Source organism: Macrotis lagotis, chromosome 1, assembly GCF_037893015.1.
Source record: "Macrotis lagotis isolate mMagLag1 chromosome 1, bilby.v1.9.chrom.fasta, whole genome shotgun sequence".
In the NCBI taxonomy this organism is placed as follows: domain Eukaryota; kingdom Metazoa; phylum Chordata; class Mammalia; order Peramelemorphia; family Peramelidae; genus Macrotis; species Macrotis lagotis.
The window spans coordinates 362288362-362307304 of record NC_133658.1 but is presented as its reverse complement, the minus strand read 5'-3'; the positions used below and the strand labels follow the sequence as shown (position 1 = coordinate 362307304).

At 44.6% G+C, this 18943-nt stretch overlaps 2 protein-coding genes across 2 annotated transcripts; one reads left to right on the top strand and one right to left on the bottom strand.

The window, feature by feature from the left end:
• The first annotated feature begins 28 nt into the window (after positions 1-28).
• Positions 29-3181, top strand: PRELID1 (PRELI domain containing 1). The gene is made up of 5 exons (XM_074212311.1): positions 29-320; positions 1006-1231; positions 1887-2000; positions 2144-2222; positions 2794-3181. Exons 1-5 carry the CDS (start codon positions 229-231, stop codon positions 2943-2945), a joined length of 663 nt encoding a protein of 220 aa, XP_074068412.1. The 5' UTR covers positions 29-228; the 3' UTR covers positions 2946-3181.
• On the bottom strand, positions 2394-15747 carry MXD3 (MAX dimerization protein 3). Its single transcript, XM_074212312.1, has 6 exons — positions 15618-15747; positions 14953-15049; positions 14564-14593; positions 13703-13817; positions 4264-4441; positions 2394-4009 (listed from the first exon to the last, which is right to left on the bottom strand). The coding sequence occupies exons 1-6, from the start codon at positions 15685-15687 to the stop codon at positions 3894-3896; spliced, it is 606 nt and encodes a 201-aa protein (XP_074068413.1). The 5' UTR covers positions 15688-15747; the 3' UTR covers positions 2394-3893.
• Positions 15748-18943: the final 3196 nt, after the last annotated feature.

The following is an 18943-nucleotide window of genomic DNA, read 5'->3' as shown; positions in this document are numbered from 1 at the left end:
GGGCCCCAGAGCCTCGGGCCGCGGCCGGAAGTGCGAGCGGCCCGACACCCCCTCATGGCGGCGGCGGTGGCGGCGGCACTGGCGGTGGCGACGGCGGCGGCGGAGGCGGCGGCGCCGGTGGCGGCTCTGGGGCGGTGACGGAGAGCGCGACCCCGGCGACCCTTCTGTCCTCCCCCCACCCCTCCATGCTGCGCGCCCCCTGACGCAGCCCCGACCCCCGCCGGGACGATGGTGAAGTACTTCTTGGGGCAGAGCGTGCTCCGGAGCTCCTGGGACCAAGTGTTCGCCGCCTTCTGGCAGCGCTACCCCAACCCCTACAGGTGAGCGCGGGCCCCCGCCCCGGGGAGGAAGCCCCCGCCGTGGGGGCGGCCGGGGCCCTGGGGGCGCGCCCTGCACCCTCCCAGCCCCCCGCCCGGCAGCTGTGGGGGAGGGGCCGCCTACCTCCGGCTGAAGAGCACCTTCCGCGCCGGGCGCCGCCTCCCGAGTGGCCCCGCGGCCGCCGGCCCGGGAAGGGTCGCGGGGCTTGGAATTTGCCCCGGGCTCCGGCCCCACCCCGACCCGCCCGGGCCCTGGGAGTGAAGCGAGGCCGCGAGCCGGGGCCACCCTCCGCCGCAGCCGAGCTCCGGAGCTTCCTCTCTTCTGGCCCTTCCTTCGCCCAGACAGGATGACTTGAAGAACATCCAGTTGACTTCCCTTTTTTTTTTCTTTTTTTTTGCAATAAAATGTCCAGAATTTTTCAAATTTGAAATGACAACAGCATTTTCACCGTGTCATATAGGAGACTGAATGCCCAAACAGAATGACTTGAAAAATGTTGAATTAACTTCATTTTTTTTTTAATATTCCGAATTAAATAAACATCAAAGAAGAACTTATTTTCATTTCACTTGTATTGTAGAAACCGAATCTTCTCATGGAGAGAAGTACTTTTCTTTTTAGGAACTTAATAAATTCATGATTTAGCTTTCCAAGCTGACTTCCTTTGTGGTGTGTTTTCCCATCCAGCAAACATGTGCTGACAGAGGATATTGTGCACCGGGAGGTGACTCCTGACCAGAAGCTGCTGTCCAGGCGACTTCTGACAAAGACCAACAGGATGCCCCGCTGGGCGGAGCGTTTCTTTCCTGCTAATGTAGCCCACTCGGTGTACATACTCGAGGACTCTATCGTGGACCCACAGAACCAGACCATGACCACTTTCACCTGGAACATCAACCATGCCCGGCTGATGGTTAGTGCCTCTTTAGCTCTCAGTCACTTAGAGGAGGAGTCAGAGGAAAGAAGAGTGAAAAGTAATTTGTAATTCTTGACCTGCCATTACTTTGCTGTATTGACATTTGGAAAAATCACATTGATGTCTCTCTGCCAGGGGTCCAGTCTTTTACCTCTTTTGGACCTTCTTTGCCCAACAGAAACCTGTCCAGACCCACAAACAGAATTCAGAACCCATTCACGAATACAGTGCAACCCACACCACCAACAAGCAACTGCAAATTAGAATAGCGCAACAAATTCATGGCATTGAGAGTGCCACAGCTGCTGGACCATAGTTCTCTCCAATGTAAACTGCAGCCAGTTAGATTTGATGACTTTTAAAGGTCTTTCTGCCTCCAATAGACTGAGTTTGGGCAAGTGACTAAACCAGTTTCCTCATCTGTAAAATGGGAACAAAATTGTCGTGTCCCTTCCAGGGTCATGGGGATCAAAGGAGGTCGTAATTCTTAAAGCCCTTTGGTCCATAGAAAAAACACGTAAATATTTGCTATTACTATAGGGTGATGAGACAGACTTGTTTTTCTTACTATATTTGGCTCTAGGCCCTGTAGAATCTCGTTCTTCCATCTTAGGGTCTAGATTACTGAATACTAGTGAACGTTTCTTTTTAGGTGGTGGAGGAAAGATGTGTTTACTGTGTGAACCCTGAAAACAGTGGCTGGACTGAAATCCGAAGAGAAGCCTGGGTCTCCTCTAGTTTGTTTGGGGTTTCCAGAGCTGTACAGGTAACCTGACCATTTGGTGAAGTGCTGAAGGTGGTAACATTGAGGGTAGAATCTTTGATTCTTCCACAACTCTGAGTACCCTAAATTGGGAGACATGGGTTAAGGACCAACTCTTCATATCCTCTTCCTTCTTGTCCTTTCAGGAGTTTGGCCTAGCTAGATTCAAAAGTAATGTGACCAAGACCATCAAAGGCTTTGAGTACATCTTGGCCAAACTGCAAGGTAAGAACCAAGGGATTTGAGTTTGGGAAAGAATAGGATGTAGGTTCCAGTTGCTCTGAGTATGGGGACTCCAGGAAAGAAAAAATTTAAAACAGCTCCCCACCTCTACCCCCCCCCCCCCCAAAGAATGATGAATTTGGAATTATGTGAAATATGACCTTGGTGAGGTGACCTAACCTTTCTCATCCCAGTTTTCTCATTAGTAAAATTACAGATTTGGAGAACAAATTTGAGGTTCCTTCTAGCACTCAAGCTATAATGGAGGATAAGACTGGTACTTAAGCCTTGCCCCTCAGATTTGTGGCACCAACCACCCTCTAGTGTGCTGCTGCAGAAGAACTTGAATCAAGTGAAAGTCCCAAACATAATTTGGGTAATATGATGGAAGGAGCACTGGACTTGGAGTCAGAAGTCCTGGGTTCAGATTCTTGATTTTACATTTCCTAAACTCTGTGACCTTGAACCAAGGCCTTTATCTTCTCTTGAATCAATATTTCTTTATTGTCATATGAAACTGGATGAGAGCTTCAGTGTATCTTCTATCTGATATTTTGAGATAATCTTTTTGCAGGTGAAGCTCCTTCTAAGACACTTGTTGAAACGGCTAAGGAAGCGACTGAAAAGGCGAAGGAAACTGCCCTGGCAGCTACAGAGAAGGCTAAGGACCTGGCCAGCAAGGCGGCCACCAAGAAGCAGCAACAGCAGCAGCAACATTATGTTTAAAGGAGTCACCATACTGCTTTTCCTACAACAACAACAAAAAAAGCCCTGCTGCCCTCCCAGATTGCCAGTTCCCAAGGCTGTGAGCCTTTTAGCAAGACCTGGCATTGGTCCCAGAGCCCCAGTCCCTGAGCAGACCATCAGCACAATGCAAACCCATAGACAATCCAGCTCTTGTCCTTGTTACCCACCCAGTGTCCAAGTTGTAATTTATCATTAAAAATCAATTTTCAGTCCTACCCTTGGCTTATGGAGCTTTCTGAGCTTTGGGGGTATTAAATAATCCTTCCAGGTTTATGGTGAAGTTTCCCAGCCATCAGCCTTGAGCCCTTTCTTTGTAGTCTTGAGGAAATGACATGGTCTACAGGCAAACTTAAGAAAAAATTTTTTACTGAAAATACTGAATGGTGTCTGTGGAACTAGAGCCAGAATCTGAGTTACAGCTCCATCCCACTTTAATGCTACTGGTCACTTGGGTGCTGGGCACCAAACCGACTTAAGCACAAGATTTGCATCCCAGTCCTGAAAGGAACAAAAAATAATGCTGTAAAAAATTTACAACAAGAAAACAAGTCTAGGCAGGGAGCAACAGATTGCCTCCACATCAGCCCTTTTGTCAAAGGCTGCCTTCCATAACCTCTGATGGGGAACAGGTTGCACTGCTTAATGAGTCCCACAGCTCACTCCTGTTTCCCCCCACAAAACAATAAGCTTCAGTCTGTGCCCACATAAGAGAAGGAATGGAACTGAGGCTAGTTAATATGGCTTCAGCAGCCTCTGCAGTCCAATAATTTTCTGCTTTGCAGGAATGCCCAATATCTTGAGGGATGCCAAGCTGAAACCCACTTTAGTCAACCATTGCCAGGTCTGTGGCAGCTCCTCTGGCAGGCTGAGCAGCTTGGTACAGCCTGGAGAGTGGGAGAGCTATCTGCCTTCTTTGGGCAGCAAGGGTCATAGCCAAGCACTGCTGCTATGAGAGTAACTGTGCTCCTGGCCTGTGCTGAAACCTCGAAGCAGCTCAGCACCACCCCCGAACACCAGGCTTTCCACGTCCACCTCCAACTCCTCTGTGAAGAGACCAAAAAAAAAAAAGTCAGGTCCAAGGTCGCTGAGAAAGATAAGTCTAAAGGGTGTAGATATCAGGCCAGTATACTTTAGCCATAGAATGGAAGTGTGTTGGATAGACTAGTTGACCCCAATAAAAGCTTTGGCAATGACCCAAGCTTTCTAGGATCCACTGCTTCCTATTTAGAAAATGGGGAGATGATCAGGTTGCAGATTGATTCCATAATTTGAATCAGGATAATGGGAATTCACTAACCTTGGTCAGTATCAGAACGCTCTGAAGAGAGACCAGAGGAATCCAAGCTATCTACTCGAAGACGCTCCCGCTCCCCAGCTGGCCCCCGAAGCTGTTCTAGCCTCTGGCGCAAGCTTCGCTGTTCACTTCGGAGCCTATCTTTGAGCCTTCGTGCCCGCTGCTCCTGTTCTTCCAATTTCTGCAGTCACAAGAAGTAATGAGTCAGCCCTTAGTGCCAGGCCCCTGGTGGTAGCTCTGAGCCATCATCCCTACCAGATGTTGGTTTGCCCAAGTCATGCCCCAGCCTGTGGCCAAGTCCCATATCCAGAGATCCTGAGAGTTGCTGCTTTAAGACTCGGAGAGTTCCCACCTGCATTCACTGGGAAGGAAAGGTGATAGGGAAAATAAGCTGAGGACTGCCCCACTTCCAGCCACCTCAGGTTGGCTCCTTGAAACATTGCACGTGAGCTGATTGAGCTTTAACCTTTCAGACCATCTAAGGTGACAGTCTTTGGTAAGCCTCCACCTAGATAGGATCTATACTACTCTTCACAGTCAATTTGGGGGTGGAACAAGGCAGATCTGGGCCTGGACCCAATCCTGGTAGATAGCCCTATTATTATAACCTCCTACCCTTGACAAACTGCCCTGGGATTTTTAAGAGATATGATGGAGGGTAGGATGGAAAGCTTCTGCCCATGTTCATCTCTTCTCCCCCAGGAACAATTTAGAAGAAGACCTGTGGCTGGAAGACAAACAGAAAGACAGCAAATGGTTGTCCTGTTTCCCTAGCTTGTCATCCTGGAGACCTTCCTGTACCTAATTTCTCCCATAAAGTGAAGTGGATTCAATTTTATGGCAGGAAGGGAGGGAACAGACATTTAAGGGTACAGGAAATCAGTGAAGGTAGGAAAGTATAGGAGGGATTAGAGGGAGAAAGGTAGATAGTGGAAAAGTGAGAGTATGTAGTAGGAGGCAGCTCTCTGTTACATGAAACTGGTCAAAGGATGTCCTTTACATTTTTTTTTGGCTTGGCTTTTTTTTTTTTGCAAGGGAAATGGTGTTAAGTGACTTGCCCAAGGACACACTTAGGTAATGAAGTCCTCCCGAATCCAGGGCCCATGCTCTATCCAGTGTGCCACCTAGCCTCCCTCCTTTACATTTTTGGACCTTAGTTTCCCCATCTATAAAATAAGGATGTTGTATGGGTTCTCTGACAATCAGTAAATCTGAGCAAATGTTGTTCACATCAGGTTAATTTTCTGAGTGACAACAATAGGTTTGGGGAGCTCAGGTCACCACACTAGCTGAGGTAGTCTTTAACCAACACTTGGATCATTTTTAGTTCTCATTGGTTTCCCAGGGTTTTCTGGGGCTAAAGCACTCTCCAGAAAGACCTAGACTAGGTTGTCTTTTCAGATGTCAAAAGCCAACTGGCTCTTCCATGAAGTTCCCTCACCAGAATGACCTGCTCTGGCCCTTCCTCCTTGGAGATCCTTATTTCTTAAATAGCACTTATTTCTTCATTTTTGTGGATCTTCCTGCACTACTGCTCCCCAAAAGTTTGAAAGCTTGAAGTTAGGGATCTTGTTCCTTTGTTATATTCCCAATGGGGCTGGACACATAGATGGAGGAAGATGATTTAAGGACTGTGATGTCTTGTTACTAGACAAAAGGATTCCAAAGAATTATACAGGTAGAGTCAAGAAGAGTGGGATGAATATCCATAGTGCACCCCAGTTTTCCTAATCCCATGAAAGCAATGTTTTGTACATACTACAGGACATGCTTAATAAATATCTATTGAGTTAAAATTTACCAATCAACCAATAATACTTATATTTGGGGTTTAATATGGATTTATGTTACTATAGGCAATGTAAAGGAGACATCAGGACATCAGAAGATAGTGCTAACTTCAAGACACAGTGTAACTAACTTAAAAAATACAAGAGAAAAAGAATTTATGGAGAAATAAAGGAAACGTGAGAAATGCTTTTTATAGTAAATAGTTTTCACTTGCATGCTTCAAGCTAATATGATAGTTCAGAAGAGAAAAAATGAATAGGTTAGACTGGATGGACTTGACAAGTTTTCCTGGAAGGACCAGAACTTTAGTTGAGTCTTTTGAAGATGAGTAGGATTTGACTAGGCAGAGGGAGACAATTCCAGACAAAGGGATCAGCATAATGAATTCTTAGTATGTTGTAGAGACCTGCCTAACTGGAACCAAGATGAGGTATAAGGGAAGAGGAGAAGGGGAAGTTAAGGAAGTGGTTTGAAACCAGATTGAGGGAAAATTTATAAACCCAGACTGAAAGATTGGCACTTGATGCAAATAGGAAACAGGAACCAGCTTAAGGTTTCTGAGCAGAGGCAGAATGAGGTTGTCAAATTTGGACTTATTCTGTAAAATTTGGCATCCCATACCATGAGCTTTCTCTGGGCAGGCAAGCAGGCAAGCCTCCCCATACACCCAACACTTCTAAGGTGTTAACTGATAACTAACAAATGAGCCAATGAGATAGGACTTGGATTTCAAAGAAGGAATCTTGTGTCCTAGAACCTGAGATCATCCAGACCCAATATTTTGGAGGAAAAAGTGAGGTGCAGAGAAGTAAAATCCCTTGCTTAAGATCACATAGAGAAAACACTAGGTCTCCTAGCTCATCACTATCAAATGTACTATCAGAAACTGCTGACTTTGTAAGTGTAACCCTACTTTGGTGCTTATGTATTTTTTAAAAGTTATTGTAAGAAAGTGTGGGGTACTGGAAAGAACAGAGGACTGAAGTGGGGCAGATGTTTAAAGACTTTTTGTAGTAGATATGGGTGGAGCCAAGGTGTAGAGACCTAGCTGAGCTCTCCTTACATTCTTTTTTTTCACAAGGCAAATGGGGTAAAGTAGCTTGCCCAAGACCACACAGTTAGGTAATTATTAAGTGTCTGAGACCGGATTTGAACCCAGGTACTCCTGACTCCAAGGCCGGTGCTTTATCCACTGTGCCACCTAGCTGCCCTCTCCTTACATTCTTGTCCAAATAAATTTTAAATAATGCCTCAACTTAAATTCTGGAGCAGCAAAACCAAAAAAAGATCAAAGAAAGACACAGAAACTGGTCAGAAAGAGATTACAGAGGACCCTTTGCTGTCACTGGGGGCAGCTGGCCTTGATTGGCAACTCTATTGCCCATTTGTAGTTCTGGATCAAAGTTCCTGTGTAGAGAAGAATGCTTGTGATCAGTCACAAGGGAAGAAGGGAGCTGTTCACAGTTGACCTACAGACCAAGAGGAATAGTTACAGGAGAGCAGGGGCCCTTCTTGGGTAAAGATCAGAGTGCAGATCAGGAAAGCAGTGACTACATCTCTCCCAAGATAACACCAAATCATGGAAATACTAAAAATTTGCATGCCCTCAGAACTAGCTTTGAAAACCACAGCACAAAAAAAGCTTGATGTTTAGTACAGTGCCTCCCCAGCCTTATGTGAGCACAGTGCAACCTTAACATAAAGTCAAGAAATAGATAGGAAAAATAAGCAAACAATAACAGCAACAAAATTGAATGTAAAAACTTGCTACAGTGACAGGGAAAGCCAAGACACAAACTCAGAAGAGGATAAAAATGTGACAACTACAAGTAAAGGCTCAAAGTAAAATATTGATTGGACTCAAGGTCAGGGAGACTTCCTGGAACAATTAAAGAAATAAGACTGGAAGGGGAAAAATTGGGGAAATTATTAAAAGAGAATTAACAGCTTGATAAAAGAGGCAAAAAAAAACCTGAAGAAAGTAGCACTTTATAAACAGAATTGACTAAATTGAGAAAGAAGCACAAAAATTCCCTAAAGTAAATAATTCCTTAAAAAATAAAACTGGGCAGGTGGAAGTTGACTCCATGAAACTTTAGGAAAAAATAAATAAGTCAAAAGAATGAAAAAATAGAAGTGAAATTCTTCATTGGAAAAATAACTACCTGGAAAATAGATCAAGGATAGATAATGTAAGAATTATTGGACTACCCAAAAGCCATGATCAGGAAAAAGATCCTAGATATCATTTCAAGAAATTACAAAGGAAGACTATTCCAATAACTTAGATCTAGAGAGTAAAATAGAAATTGAAAGGCTACCTACTAAATTATCTACTAAAAGAAATCCCAAAATTAAAACTTCCAGAAATATGATAGCCAAATTCCAGAACTTCCAGGTTAAGGAGAAAATATTGCAAGCAGCCAGAAAGAAATAATAAAAAAAAGAAAAAATTAATTCAAATATTGTGGAGCCATAGTCAATATAACACAAAATTTAGCAGCTTCTAAAGGAGCAGAGGGCTTGAAATATGATATTCCAGAGGGAAAAGGAGTCAAGATTACAACTAAGAATAATCTATTCAGCAAAATTGGTTATAATTCTCCAGGCAAAAAAAAAAAAAGTAAATTAATGAAATACAAGACTTTCAAGCATTTCTGATGAAAAGACCAGAGCTGAAGAGAAATGCCATCAGAAGACTCAAGAGAATCATAAAAAAAGTAAACATGAAAGAGTAACCATATGGGACTCAATAAAGTTAAACTGTTTGCTCCTACATAGAAAGATGATACATGTAACTCCCAAGAACTTTATCATTATAAAGGCGGTTAAAAGGAGTCTACAAAGAGAGGGTATGAATGTAACTCAGTTATGTTGGGATGAACTTAAAAAAATAAATGAAGGGTTAAAAAAGATGTATGCAATAGAAGAAAAAGAAAGGAAGACTTAAAATGGAGAAAAATATCTCACAAAAAGAGGTATGCAAGGAAGAGCTTTTATAGTGGAGGTGAAAATGGATAGCAGTAAGGGTTCAGACAATGCTTGAACATCATTCCAATCAGAATTTATTTACAGAAAGAATATACATATATGCATATCCACCTCCAGAGAGAGAACTGAACTCTAAGTTCAAATTGAAATATTATTTTCTCACTTTCTTAAGATTTTGTTTTGCTTTGCAATATAACTAATATGAAAATATGTTTTGGGTTTTTTTGTTTGTTTGATTGGTTTGTGCAAGACAATGAGTTCAGGTGACTTGCCCAAAGTCAGCACATGTCTGAGGCCCCATTTGAACTCAGGTCCTCCCAACTCCAAAATCAGTGCTGTATCCACTGCAACACCTACCTGCCCCATAAATGCATGGCTTCACATGTATAATTGATATCATTTTCTTGCTTTCTTAGTGGGGGGGGGGGATGAATGGGAGGAAGGAAGAGAATCTGGAACTCAAAATTTAAAAAGAAAATGTTTTAAAATAATTAAATAATAAATTTTTTAATGTGTGAAGAGAAAGTTATTGTAAGAAAAGTGTGGAATATTGGAAAGAGCATAAGACAGAAATGAGGCAGATGTAAAATGGAATGCTTCCCATGGAAGACTGAGAAAAGTGGAAGAGGAAATGATCTGATAGGAAAGAAATGACTAATAGAAAGTCAGTCACTTTCTCTGGTACTCACAATACCCCTCCATCCCAACCTCACCCACCGAATTCTTCTTTATTCTTCAAAGTACTAGTTAATCTAAGGTTCTGGCCCACATTGGATTATAGGACCATTGATTTAGGGGCAGAAAGGAGCTTAAAGGTCATTTAGTTCAAACTTCTTTTTCAGAGAAGGAAACTGATAGCCAGAGAAATTAAGAAACTTGTGAAGGACCTCACAGCTAAGGAGTAGCAGAATCAGGATTCAAATTCAACTACTGACTTCCATTGTACAATGCTGTCCTCCAGCTTCCTGAAAGGGAGAGGAAGGAATATCCAAAGTCTAGGGTAAGAAAGTAACATTTCCTTGGCATAACAGCCTAGAACTATGTTTTGTGTGAAGGGAATTTCAAGTTAGACTTGAATTAGACTTGAGCATGGAAGCTATGGAAGTAGTATGGAACTGATTGGCAAGGTCCTCAAATGCCAGCTGGCAAAGAAATCCAAAGTTCCTGATGCAGGATTTGACTAATTCAACAGCAATGTGAGGGATAACTTGGAAGAAAAAGATAGTAGATTCAAAATGCTCTAGAAGGATCTTGCTGTAATCCAACCAGGGGGTAACAAAAACTGAGACAACATGGTAGGAGAAAAATACATAGAGGAAGTGGTAGGGGGCATTTCAGAGGTAGACTTAGCAACACTTGGAAACTAATTAGACAAACAAGGTAAGAAAGAAGGAAGAATCAAGGATGACACAAGGCTTTCCAACATGGGACTCAGGATAGGAAGTATGCTGACCAAAACTATGAAGTCAGAAGGAGAAACATTTTTTTTTAATCTATGGGTTTGTTTTGAACAAAGATCAGCAGTTCAGTTTGGGATAGATTACATTTGAGACACACAGAGAATATCCAGATCTGGAACTCCCAAAAATAAGAACTCAGGGTTAGAGATAGAGAGATTTGAGAGCTGTTTATAGAAAAATAACAAGATTTCCAAGAAATCTATAGAAGAATCAGGGCTAGAACTTTGGAGAATGCCATCCTCAGGGGATGGTATAGGAAAAGGTTCATAAGATTTTAAATGAGATGGAACTTTTGAAATCACCAATCTTTTCTCGTTACAAATGAGGAAACAGTACCAGGAAAGATGATTAAGTAATGTCTAAAGTAACTAAGGTCACATAGGTAAGAAAGAGCAACATATCACTGAGGAAATTGGAGTTAGGGTTTGAATTCCCACTCTGATGCTTAAAAGGTAAGAGGTGATGGTTGTCTATCTACCTTTACAAACCTGTTTTTTCAATTCTAAAATTTGGGAAATAATGTAGTCTTCATAAAATGTATTAAAAACTCTGATTAGATGTTCTAAAAAAAGATGTCCTAAAAAAAGCTTTGCAAACTAAATACCATTATCCATAATTATTATAGGTGGCAAAACTGAGGCTCTTCTTGCTATAGATCCAATTTCTTTCATGGCAAGGAACAAGTCAAGGCAGGGAATTATATCAGTCATGGAGAACAAGGAGAATGTGTGAAGAAATGTCTCTAAAGACAAGGTAGGAAAAGGTAGCCATAAAGACAGGGTAGTCCACCATGTCAAATGGAACAGAAGGGGCAAAATGCTTGAGCTCTGTTGAAATACCACTGAATTGGTTGTTTAGGAGAGTATTGGTGACTTGTAAAAGAAGAGCATCAATAGGGAGTGATGAAGATGAAAACCACATTTGAATAGATGAAAAAATGAATGAAGAAGTGGCAAAGAATGGAATGCATCATACATAAATGAGGTTTTTGTGAAATTTAGCAGAAAAGAGAAGGGAGAGATAGAATGGTGGTTAGAGGAGAGAGAAGGAGCAAGGGAAGGCAATTTTAGGATTGGGAAGACCCAAACATGTTTTAGGGTAATAGGAAGAAGCTAGGGGAAAAGAGTCATCTTCTATCTCACAAATCTATTGGAACAAGGTCCTGGGGTAGGCAAAAGATGATAGTACCAAAGGGTAATTAATACACTCCTATGGAATTAATTCACTAAGTATGAAGCATTTAGTATATAAGGGTACCTGCTATTTGAGGTATAGGATGAAATGTGGCTACCATGCTACATTTAGTTAGGAAGATCAGATTTCAAATCCTAACTGTGAACCTTTATTAGTTTTGTGACTATGTTTGAGTCTTTTAACCTCTCTAAGCCTGTTTTCCTCTTCTGTAAAATGAAGAGAATGGATTCTGAGATTCCTTCCAGTTCAAATATATGATCCTTTGGGCCAGGCATTGTAACAAGCACTGATCATCATATCCTTCGTAGGCTGAGAACAGCCTACTTGCTATTGTCTAGATTCCCATCTGGTGCCCAGAAACAGACTGCTTCCCATCTTCACCTTCCCCCTCAATCCCATGTCTTGGTGCTCACTCTTCTTCATCTGCTATATAGAATCCCTAGCTATTTTTGTCTTGGGCTAACTAGAAAGGCCTTCCTCCTATCTATCACTCCAGGCTCTTCCCATAGAATCTCAAGGATTCCCTTAATACATCCCCAAATGTACTCTCTAAATCAGGAATCATTTCTACACTACCTCCTGCAAGTATTCATCTACACTCTCTTTGAAGACTTCCATTGGAACAGACCCCTGTAATCTCCCAAGGCTATTCCATTGTTGGTCAGCAAACTGCTCCTCTGCAACTTCTGTCACTGGGGCAGAGCTCAGGAGCTAACCAACACAGTCTATTGACTTCCCCATACCCTCCCTTTGGACATTTAAAGATAGTCAGCAAAACACCACTACTCTCTTAAGTCTTCTGCAATCTAAAAATTCCTTCAATTTATAGTCCTAGGCAGGATTTCAAGTGCCCTTTCAATTCTGGTCTGTTTATTTGTGTTCAGTCATTTTTCAGGCATGTCTAACTGTTCATGACCCCATTTGGGGGTTTCGAGGAAAAGATACTGGAGTGGTTTGCCATTTTCTTCTTCAGTTCATTTTACAGACAAGGAAACTGAGGCAAATAGAGTTAAGGGACTGCTCCAGGGTCACACAGCTAGGAAGTATCTGAAGTGAGATTTGAACTCAGGAAGGAGTTCAATCTTCCTTACTCCAGACCTGGCACTTTATCCACTGTGACTACTAACTGCCCTTTTCCTGGTCCATCTTCTTCTAAATGAATTTTTGCTTGTGAATGTCCCTCCTAAAATGTGGTGCCCCAACCTGGAAATAATTCTTCAAGTCTGATTGTTCTAGTGTACCGGGAAACCACTGACTGCCTCACTAATGGTCCTAAGGGTATAAGGAGTCCTGAGAGGTTTTTTTTGGGAACAGTCCCATGACACTGCTAATCCATGTTAAGCATGTTAATTCTTGCCTAGATAAATCTTACCTTGTTCAGGATAATTTTGGAACCCAATGAAGGATTTTATATTCACCCCTACCAAATTCCTATTAGATGAAACTTTCTGTTCAATTCTCCCATGGAGACAAATGTCAGTGCCATGACCTCCATTTGTCCAAGTTCATTGACAATATGTAAACATTGTATCTGCTCCAGGACATGATCCCGATTTCTTCCTGTTCTGTCTATATCACAAGGGCTTGGACCTATAGTGAGCCTTCATTGTATGCTTCTAACACCAAGAAGGAAGAATATGATAAAGGAAGGAACGGTTCTGAAGCCCAAAGAGGAGTAACAGCCCCCTAATAGCAGTGATTCAGCCCAGCAATGATATTCCTTGATTAAGGTCCACTTGTCTCTGGACCTCTATGTCCTCCTCTGTATGAAAAGGTTAGACTAAACAGTCTAGTCCCCTTTAATCCCTTCCAGCTAGCACATTCTATTGCATTATGATGGCCAATGTAATACCAGAATTCCAAAACTCTCCAATAGTTAGGACCCTTATCCTCAGCAAGAACTGCGATTCAGGCTACCCCAATAGCATCAAGGTTCCTCTTGTCCCTGATCTTCCTCCCATTAGGAACTGGACAGAGCCCAGTCAGGTTCCATGTCTTCACCTCACCTGGATATGAAGACGAGCCCGGCGCAAAAGGCTCAAGGTGGTGTATCGGGCACATTCTGTGCTCAGGGGCATCTGTTGTTTCAGCTGATCCAAACAACGCCTCAGCTGGGCCCTCCTGTGGGAAGGAAGAACATGAGCAGGCCCTTTAGGGAGGGGATTCATGAGCTAGGGGGCTTCCCCTACCGTGGAAGGGGATGGGGAACAGCAGGAAATTGCCAGGCTCCAACTGGATCAAGCAGGAAGCCCAGGACTATTTCCTATCCAGCAGCATCCCAGCCTAAGGACTGCCTCCCCTGGTTCAAGGTTCTCCCCACCCTGGATGATAATGATGTGATGATGGTGATAAGACAAAGGGATATAGTAGGACCAAGGTTCCTTGGCTAATTTCCTATAATGCTACAATCCCAATCAGAAAGGGATTCTAGAGGTTAGGTAAGCCCAGCCTCATCATTTTACAGAGAATATTACTTTTATATAGCTCTTTCCAAAGCAGTTTCTTCACAACCACCTTTTGAATAAGGTGGTTCTAGTAAAACAGTTGTCCCTGTGTTAGAACCTAGATTCAAAAGGACAAAATACAAGGCTCACTCTGGAATACCTGCCCTGCCTCTTAATGGGGGAAGGAGATTCCCAGTTTTCATCTGTAAATGAAGAGTCTGGACCAGATTCCCTTTTGACTTGCTTCTAGACCCATAAAAATGATTCTATGATGTCACCCTACCTCTAGGGTAGTCCTCCCCACCTAGATCCCAACCCAAATCTCCTGGCCTTCAAACCCCTGGAGAAATTTTGGGAAAAGAAAAAAAAACATTTTGGGGGGGCAAATGAGGCAAAACAAGGAACCAGATCCTTCAGATTCACCTGTGCTTCTCCAGTTCGCTGTGCACGGATCTGAAAGGCAAGTGAAGGGGTAAAGGTGAGGCAGATGAGCAACTACTCAGAACCCTGTTTCCTTCCTCTCCCCCCCAACAGGAATTATCTAAAAGATTAAAAAAAGGATCACCTAAATCCTCGTTTTACAACTAGGAAACTGAGGCCTTCAGTTATTCATAAAATTTTATCTTTCCCCAATCTCTAAAGATTCCAGCATCCCAAGCACAACCCATCCCCTATGGAGGCCAAGTCTGAAACTAGGTCACCTGTGGGCGCCCCCTAGAGTTAGAACGGGACACCCACTGCACAGCTGAGTAGACTGAGGCCAGGACCGGCCAACTCCACCTCCTGCCTCCCCTCCAAAACCCAACCTTCACCTTAAACTGTCCCTAGGGGCTTTGGGTCTCCTCCTTCCGCGGTTTACTGGACCCAAGTTGTGAGTAGGGCACAAGGAAGCATAGCCGTGCTCTGCCTCTGAGGGAGAGAGTGTGTTCAGAGACTGTTAGAATTAGAAGACACCTCGAGATAACCTTATTTTACAAAGGGAGAAACTGGGAACAAAATTTAAATGGTTTTCCCCAAATCACAAGGCAGATTATTGGAAATCTCTAGATTGCCTTTGAGCCCCAGCCCCCTGAGTGGGGGGCGCACTGCTGACTATGGAGAATGGGGGGGGGGAGGCTTTTGGCGCCAGGTCCTCTTTCCCTCCTTCCCAAGCTGAGCGGGGGTCAAGCTGCGATCGCGAGGGAAATGAAGCCTTGGCAGGAGGTCGGAGAAGAGCCTAGCGGAGCAGACTGGAATGGATTGAAAGGGGAAGGGGCAAAAAGATGCTGTCCCCGCCCCAGTCCTGATCTCGCTGGATCCAGGCGGGCCAGCCACTCAATGAAGTGAAAAGATGAAAGCAGAATAAGTTTAGCTTGAAAAGCAGGCTTCCTCCCACCCCTGGGCTCTCCAATCTGCAGACGCCCAGATCTGATCCGAGGGGAGCGGGGCACACAGGGAGGCCCAGGGTGGGGGATAACCGGGGGACCAAGTTTCTTACCTCGTTCCCTCCGATCCAGGTACTCAGCCGCTTGCAGTAAAACCTGGATGCTGCTGGCGCCCTGCTCCATCGCGGCCACAGCTACCTGCGGGCGGGCGGGGAGCCGAACCTTGGGCCTGGGGTGCGGGTCCCTGGCTGCGGCGGCGGCGGCGGCACTTTTGTTACAATGTAACTGACACGGCGCAACAAACACACAGCAGGGCTCCGCCCCCTTAGAACGACCAGCGCTCCTCGCCCCGCCCCTTTTGGAACTCGCCCGGGAGCTGGCGCGGGTCCTGGCGCCACCTCCTCTTCCATCCGCAGCTGGGAGACCCTCCGGCAAGGTCCAGGCAGACCCTAGTGGGCTGAGCTCTGGACTAAGTTCCCATGATCCCCCCAGAGGAAGCGTCTCGTCACCCCCGCCTCGTCGGAGGCCCCTAACTCATGACGGCTTCAAGAACTCAGAGACAAACTACTCGTATTTTACAGAAAAATCTGAAGCTCTGGGAAGAGTGTGAAGAGGGGCGGGGTTAGAGGAGAGGGAGGGAAGAAGGAAAGGGAAGTGACAATTCCAAGGTCCCACAGGGAAAAGGAAGAGCACCGATGGTCAGAGGGTAGGCAGTGCTTGTGGGCTCAGGATACCTAAGCAGAGCTCTCATGCCGGACTCGTACAGATAGATCCCTTCTGAGAGTGCCCTCGGCCCCCAACTCTCATTACCCTGGCCGATCCCAGAGATGCAGAGATGCAGATCATCAAACAAAGGAGAAAAAGAAGGCCCAGTCAAACTGGGGTGTAGTGACGAGCTCTGAATGGGGGCCCAGTCTGACGCGTTCTGCGCCTCTGAGTCAGTCATTTTCCTCACTTTTCTCAGTCTTGCCGGCTCTGATTGTCTGGTTTCTGGGACGGGTGAGCCTAGACTCTGCTGTCCTCTTCAGACCAGGACACCACAGACTCCTGTGTCACTGCAGGTTACCCAGAGCTCATCTAGACCACCACTCTCCTCAGTCTACAGATGAGGGAAGGGAGCTTCCTGGCTCAGAGCCTCACATCCAATCAGTGAATATTTCTCGTCCCTAGCACAGCAGTAGGGGCTGTTACTCCTCACACCCCGGGCATGGCGCCTGCTGTGGACTTCCCCATCCCGCGGAAGCTGGAAGGCCCCGGGTGGGAAGCTTTCAGAGAGAAACTCGGAGGTCATAGGTACGGTGTGAGAATCCCGGCTGGACTATGCCCCGGAGGCCTGGTGACAGCCTCCTCCTCCAGCTGTCAGGGTCCGGAGCAGCAGGACTCTACACGTGGGCACTACCAAAGCTTGGCCGGCACTTTTCATCCCTGTCATTGGCAGGGAAGGGCTTACGTCACTCGGCCTCACCCTATGGGCGGGGCTCTCGTGCTGCCTTTATCCCATTAGCTGACTCGAGCTTCTCCGTCCCGCCTCCTTGGCAAACAAATTCGGGCGGGAAAGAGCAGGTTTCAAATTTGAAAAGGGGGCAGGGCTGGCAGCCAGGACACCCCGCCCCGAGGCCGCAGTGCGCAGGTGCCAGATGCTCCCTTCCACCCTCTCCCCGCGTTGCCCGAAGCCGGCTCCTCAAGCCAGCAGACCTGCCAGCTTACCCTGGCGATGCCTGGGAGGACCTACCCGCCCCAGGAAAGCGCCTGTCCACCGACTGCAGGGAGTGCCGGGCCAGAGCTCACCCTGTGCCCCTGTCACTGCCCCTACTAGCCTGGCTGGCTCATCGCCCAAAAAACTCGAGGGGGTGGGGTGGGGATTTGGGCTCAACCAGCAACATGCATTTATTAAGCACCTACTGTATGCTGGGCACTGTCGAAGGTGCTGGAGGAAACAAACAATGTAGCAGTCCCTGCACTCCAGGAGTTTGGTACACATAGACACAGATATAAAAAAATAATTGCAAGGGATAAGGGTGAAGGGGCAGCTAGGTCGTCCTGAAGTCTGGAAGATCCAAGTTCAAATCCTTCAGATATATATTAGCTGTATGCCTCAATGGAGAGAGCACTGGTTTTGTAGTCACCAGGGTGGGATTTCAAATTCTAATTCTGACACTTCACACTTGGCAAGTCACTTAACCCTGATTGCCTTTCATCTCCAGTCAACCTGACTCCTATCTGGCCACTGGAGCACAAGATGGCTCTGGAGGAGAAAGTGAGACTGGTGACAGCACAGAACCCCTCACTTGAGCCCAATTCACTTGCTTGTCATGGCATCATGAAATATCCAGAAAAATCAGTTTGGCTCCTTCCCGGAGATAATAAAAGGGAATAGGGTGTTTTAAAGTCAGAAAGATAGGAGCCAGGCTTTAAATAGATAGGCTTTAAATCCTAAATAGAAGAGTTTGTATTTGATCAGGGAAATAATAGGGAGCTAATGGAATTTCTTGAACTTAGGAGAAACACCATTAGATCTAAGTTTTAGGAATTTCACAATTCTGATAACAAATTGTAATGAAGAGAGGCTTGAGACAAGGAAACTGATTAGAAGTCCAGGGCAATAGGCCTTGGTCCAGGATGGAACTATGTGAATAGAGGGAAAAGATTCAGAGATGTGAAAATAAACACAATATAATTTGGAAACTTACTGATTTGAGGTGGGTGTCACATCTAAGGTGGGTAATAGAGAGTGAGAAGTTAAGTATGACATGAAAGTTGTGAGCCTGTATGACAGGAAGGAAGGGGGATGCTACTTCATAGACCTGGTCACAGTCTCATTCTATTTGCTTAACTGTTCTTTGTTGTGAAGGAAGGACTCAAGGGTGGAGGAACTATAGTTCTAGAAATGAGTAATGCAAACAACAAAAGGCAAACAAACACTTTAGAAAAAAAAATCAAGGGTCAGAAAATGACCATCCACCAATGAGGGGAATGACAGCAAATTGTAGCATGTGAATGGAATAAAATGTTATTGCACTATCACAAATGACAAATGTGACTAATCCAGGGAAACCTGAGGAAAATTTTCTCAAATTAAAGAAGAGAGAAACAAGCAGAACAAAAAAAAATAACATATACTGTGATTATATTAGAATCAAGTAGAGCCCAATGTTGTGTAATTATTATGACTAATTTTTCCCCTAGAGAAGAGATGAGGAAATGTTCCTCTTTCTTTTTAATTGGAAAGATGAGGAAGTTGGGGCAGTGAAGTGTTGTGTATGATGTAAGATCAGGTTGCTGGGTCTGGTTTAAGTGTTTTTCTTTGTTACAAGGAAAGGCTCTAGTGTGGGAAGGGGCAGGGAACAGTATACTAGAAATAAATATGCTCTAAGAACATAAGTCAACAACAAAGGTTTTTTTTTTAAAGGTCATACTAGTGTAAAAGAAGACTCAAAGA

Bases quoted from the DNA above. Each gene is read 5' to 3' on its own strand.
- PRELID1 (XM_074212311.1), top strand. From the start codon at position 229: ATGGTGAAGTACTTCTTGGGGCAGAGCGTGCTCCGGAGCTCCTGGGAC. The intron at 1,232-1,886 runs GTTAGTGCCTCT...GTTTCTTTTTAG, and splicing joins TCAACCATGCCCGGCTGATG to GTGGTGGAGGAAAGATGTGT. The intron at 2,001-2,143 runs GTAACCTGACCA...TTGTCCTTTCAG, and splicing joins GGGTTTCCAGAGCTGTACAG to GAGTTTGGCCTAGCTAGATT.
- MXD3 (XM_074212312.1), bottom strand. From the start codon at position 15,687: ATGGAGCAGGGCGCCAGCAGCATCCAGGTTTTACTGCAAGCGGCTGAG. The intron at 14,594-14,952 runs GTGAAGGTTGGG...CTTGCCTTTCAG, and splicing joins GCCCCTAGGGACAGTTTAAG to ATCCGTGCACAGCGAACTGG. The intron at 4,442-13,702 runs GTGAGGTGAAGA...TTGTGACTGCAG, and splicing joins GGGCTCGTCTTCATATCCAG to AAATTGGAAGAACAGGAGCA.